Raw genomic sequence first — 4,347 nt, 5'->3', positions numbered from 1 at the left:
AATAAACTTTTAAATTAAAAATTTTTGTTAAATTAATTAATAAAATAGAGTTAGTGGTATAAAAAAGATAAAAAAATAAATTATATAAAAGCTATCAAATAAATTCAAAGAGCTTTATTGTTTTTAATAGTTTTTAATATATCACAATCCAAAACAAGTAAACTTTTTTACTAAAACTTTTAAAATATTGAAGAAAAAATATATCATTAAATAGTTAATTATAAAAAAAAAATGAAGAAAAAATATGAAATAGTAAAATTAATTAAAAATAAAAGCAAAATTTGAAAATAAAATGTTGAGCTAAATTAACAAAGAAAGAAAGAAAGAAAGAAAGAAAGAACAAAAAAAAGCAGGCACAATTAAAAGAAAAAGTAAAAAGAGCTTTATTGTTTTTAATTAGTTTTTATAATTAAAAATATCACAATCCAAAACAAATAAACTGTTTTTACCCAAGGATAAGTTTCAAATTTGAAAGATTAATGCACTTTGCTAAAGCAGAACCTAAGCCTGATGCACCTTCATCACCAATTTAATTAGACCTTTTTAAATATTGAAGAAAAGAAATATCATTAAATAATTAATTAGAAGGAAAAAATGAAGAAAAAATATGAAATAATAAGATTAATTAACAGTAAAAGCAAAAGTTGAAAATAAAATGTTGAGCTAAATTAACAAAAAAAGAAAGAAAGAAAGAAAGAAAGAAAGAAAGAAAGAACAAAAAAAAGCAGGTACAATTAAAAGAAAAAGAAAAAAGAGCTTTATTGTTTTTAATTAGTTTTTATAATTAAAAATATCACAATCCAAAACAAATAAACTATTTTTACTAAAGGTCAAGTGTCAAATTTGTGAGATTAATGCACTTTGCTAAAGCAGAACCTAAGTCTGATGCACCTTCATCACCAATTTAATTTTCACTTTTTAAATATTGAAGAAAAAATATATCATTAAATAGTTAATTAGAAGGAAAAAATGAAGAAAAAATATGAAATAGTAAAATTAATTAAAAATAAAAGCAAAAGTTGAAAATAAAATGTTGAGCTAAATTAACAAAGAAAAAAAGAACAAAAAACAGCAGGCACAATTAAAAGAAAAAGAAAAAAGAGCTTTATTGTTTTTAATTAGTTTTTATAATTAAAAATATCACAATCCAAAACAAATAAACTGTTTTTACCGAAGGATAAGTGTCAAATTTGAGAGATTAATGCACTTTGCTAAAGCAGAACCTAAGCCTGATGCACCTTCACCACAAATTTAATTGTTACTTTTTAAATATTGAAGAAAAAATATATCATTAAATAGTTAATTTGAAGGAAAAAATGAAGAAAAAAGATGAAATAATAAGATTAATTAACAATAAAAGCAAAAGTTGAAAATAAAATTATGAGCTAAATTAACAAAGAAAGAAAGAACAAAAAAAAGCAGGCACAATTAAAAGAAAAAGAAAAAAGAGCTTTATTGTTTTTAATTAGTTTTTATATTTAAAAATATCACAATCCAAAACAAATAAACTATTTTTACTAAAGGTCAAGTGTCAAATTTGTGAGATTAATGCACTTTGCTAAAGCAGAACCTAACGAGGGTCGAGGGTCGAGGTTTTATTTGTCTATCCTAACTTTTCTAATAAATTCTGAGTAAGTCAAAAAATAAAAATATAAACACATTTAATATAACTATTATAAAACTAATTGTTTAAGATGTATTCTGAGTGCATATTTATGTGCGAGTATTCTATTCTATTCTATCACCAATTTAATTTTTACTTTTTAAATATTGAATAAAAAATATATCATTAAATAGTTAATTAGAAGGATAAAATGAAGAAAAAATATGAAATAATAAGATTAATTAACAATAAAAGCAAAAGTTGAAAATAAAATCATGAGCTAAATTAACAAAGAAAGAAAGAAAGAAAGAAAGAAAGAACAAAAAAAAGCAGGCACAATTAAAAGAAAAAGAAAAAAGAGCTTTATTGTTTTTAATTAGTTTTTATAATTAAAAATATCACAATCCAAAACAAATAAACTGTTTTTACCAAAGGTTAAGTGTCAAATTTGTGAGATTAATGCACTTTGCTAAAGCAGAACCTAAGCCTGATGCACCTTCATCACCAATTTAATTTTCACTTTTTAAATATTGAAGAAAAAATATATCATTAAATAGTTAATTAGAAGGATAAAATGAAGAAAAAATATGAAATAATAAGATTAATTAACAATAAAAGCAAAAGTTGAAAATAAAATGATGAGCTAAATTAACAAAGAAAGAAAGAAACAAAAAAAAGCAAGCACATTAAAAAGAAAAAGAAAAAAGAGCTTTATTGTTTTTAATTAGTTTTTATAATTAAAAATATCACAATCCAAAACAAATAAATTGTTTTTACTCAAGGTTAAGTGTCAAATTTGAGAGATTAATGCACTTTGCTAAAGCAGAACCTAAGCCTGATGTACCGATTGCACCAATTTAATTAGACCTTTTTAAATAATGAAGAAAAAATATATCATTAAATAGTTAATTAGAAGGATAAAATGAAGAAAAAATATGAAATAATAAGATGAATTAACAATAAAAGCAAAAGTTGAAAAAAAAATGATGAGCTAAATTAACAAAGAAAGAAAGAACAAAAAAAAGCAGGAACAATAAAAAGAAAAGAAAAAAGAGCTTTATTGTTTTTAATTAGTTTTTATAATTAAAAATATCACAATCCAAAACAAATAAACTATTTTTACTAAAGGTCAAGTGTCAAATTTGTGAGATTAATGCACTTTGCTAAAGCAGAACCTAAGCCTGATGTACCGATTGCACCAATTTAATTAGACCTTTTTAAATAATGAAGAAAAAATATATCATTAAATAGTTAATTAGAAGGATAAAATGAAGAAAAAATATGAAATAATAAGATGAATTAACAATAAAAGCAAAAGTTGAAAAAAAAATGATGAGCTAAATTAACAAAGAAAGAAAGAACAAAAAAAAGCAGGAACAATAAAAAGAAAAGAAAAAAGAGCTTTATTGTTTTTAATTAGTTTTTATAATTAAAAATATCACAATCCAAAACAAATAAACTATTTTTACTAAAGGTCAAGTGTCAAATTTGTGAGATTAATGCACTTTGCTAAAGCAGAACCTAAGTCTGATGCACCTTCATCACCAATGTTATTCGCCCTTTTTAAATATTGAAGAAAAAATAAATCATTAAATAGAATAAGTTGCCATACAAATAAATTTTCAAAAAAAAAGTGAGTTTTATATACCAGTTTTACATTTTATAAAATTAAAATATTCGTAAATTTTTCAAAATTTATTTAAAAAAAAAATGATAAGTTATAAGAATATACGGTATGCATATATTATTTCAAATTTTACATTTTGTGAATTTAAAGCTTTCTAAAAACTCAAAAATAAAGCTATTTTAAACTAATTTAGCTTAATTATTATGTTATTAAGAAATATTATATTTTGCCTTTTATAAATTAAATAGGCATTGCACTATAGTTAATTATAAGGAAAAAATGAAGAAAAAACATGAAATAATAAGATTTATTATAATTAATAAAATTAACAAATAATGAAAAAAAAACAAATCAATAAATAATGATGATAATTTCTATAATAAAAATTATTTATTTAAATAAATAGAAATTTAAATATAAAAATAATAATAATAATAAAAATAATATTTATTAATAAAATATACCCGAGATCAATATGGAGAATCTAATGAGATAAAAGAGAAGAGCTTATAAACTTTTTTTATTAATTTATATAAATTTAAAGGATATTAATAGAAAAATTAATAATTACTTCTTCTAATCTATTATATCTTTTAATCTATTACATCATTTATTTATTTTTTCAAAAATATTGTTTAGCAATTTATGAAATTTAATTAATTAATTATAAATGGATAAAAAGAACAAATAAATATAATAATTAATTAATTATCAAATATTAATTTATATATTTGGTTTTATGAAGAGATAGATATCACAGAAAAATTATTTAATATTCATTATTTAAACTGAATATTTGTATTTAAAAGATATACTTAAAAATATATATAGTAGGAATTATAGATGGTCAGTTATTCATTTAGTTATATTTGAAAAAATTCTAGTAATTAATGTTCTTAAATATTATAAAAATAATGTTTTTAAGTAGATTTTTCTGTTTAGCTCTGTATTTTATTTTTGGAATATTTATAATATCTCTAATTATTTTCCTCTTATTAAGAAATAGATTTTTATATTTTATAATAAAATTATAATTAATAATTTAATTTATTGTAATTTCTAATAATAATTTTTTTACATTAAAATTTTTAAATTTTGCTAAATTTTGTTTAAAATT

At 19.8% G+C, this 4,347-nt stretch overlaps 1 protein-coding gene across 1 annotated transcript; it reads right to left on the bottom strand. All coding sequences in view use genetic code 6, as the record gives it.

Moving 5' to 3' along the window:
• Positions 1-422: 422 nt before the first annotated feature.
• Positions 423-3,262, bottom strand: TTHERM_002653379 (cyclic nucleotide-binding domain protein; the record flags this gene model as incomplete). The annotated part of the gene is made up of 9 exons (XM_012799656.1): positions 423-539; positions 825-914; positions 1,172-1,261; positions 1,519-1,608; positions 2,033-2,122; positions 2,381-2,470; positions 2,727-2,816; positions 3,073-3,162; positions 3,252-3,262. Coding segments are annotated over 9 exons (758 nt in total), but the record flags the coding sequence as incomplete, so codon positions are not given.
• Positions 3,263-4,347: the final 1,085 nt, after the last annotated feature.

The sequence above is a fragment of the Tetrahymena thermophila genome (assembly GCF_000189635.1).
Source record: "Tetrahymena thermophila SB210 genomic scaffold scf_8254439, whole genome shotgun sequence".
NCBI lineage: Eukaryota > Ciliophora > Oligohymenophorea > Hymenostomatida > Tetrahymenidae > Tetrahymena > Tetrahymena thermophila.
Note: the sequence above shows the minus strand (reverse complement) of the source record. Positions and strands in the feature narration are given on the sequence as shown.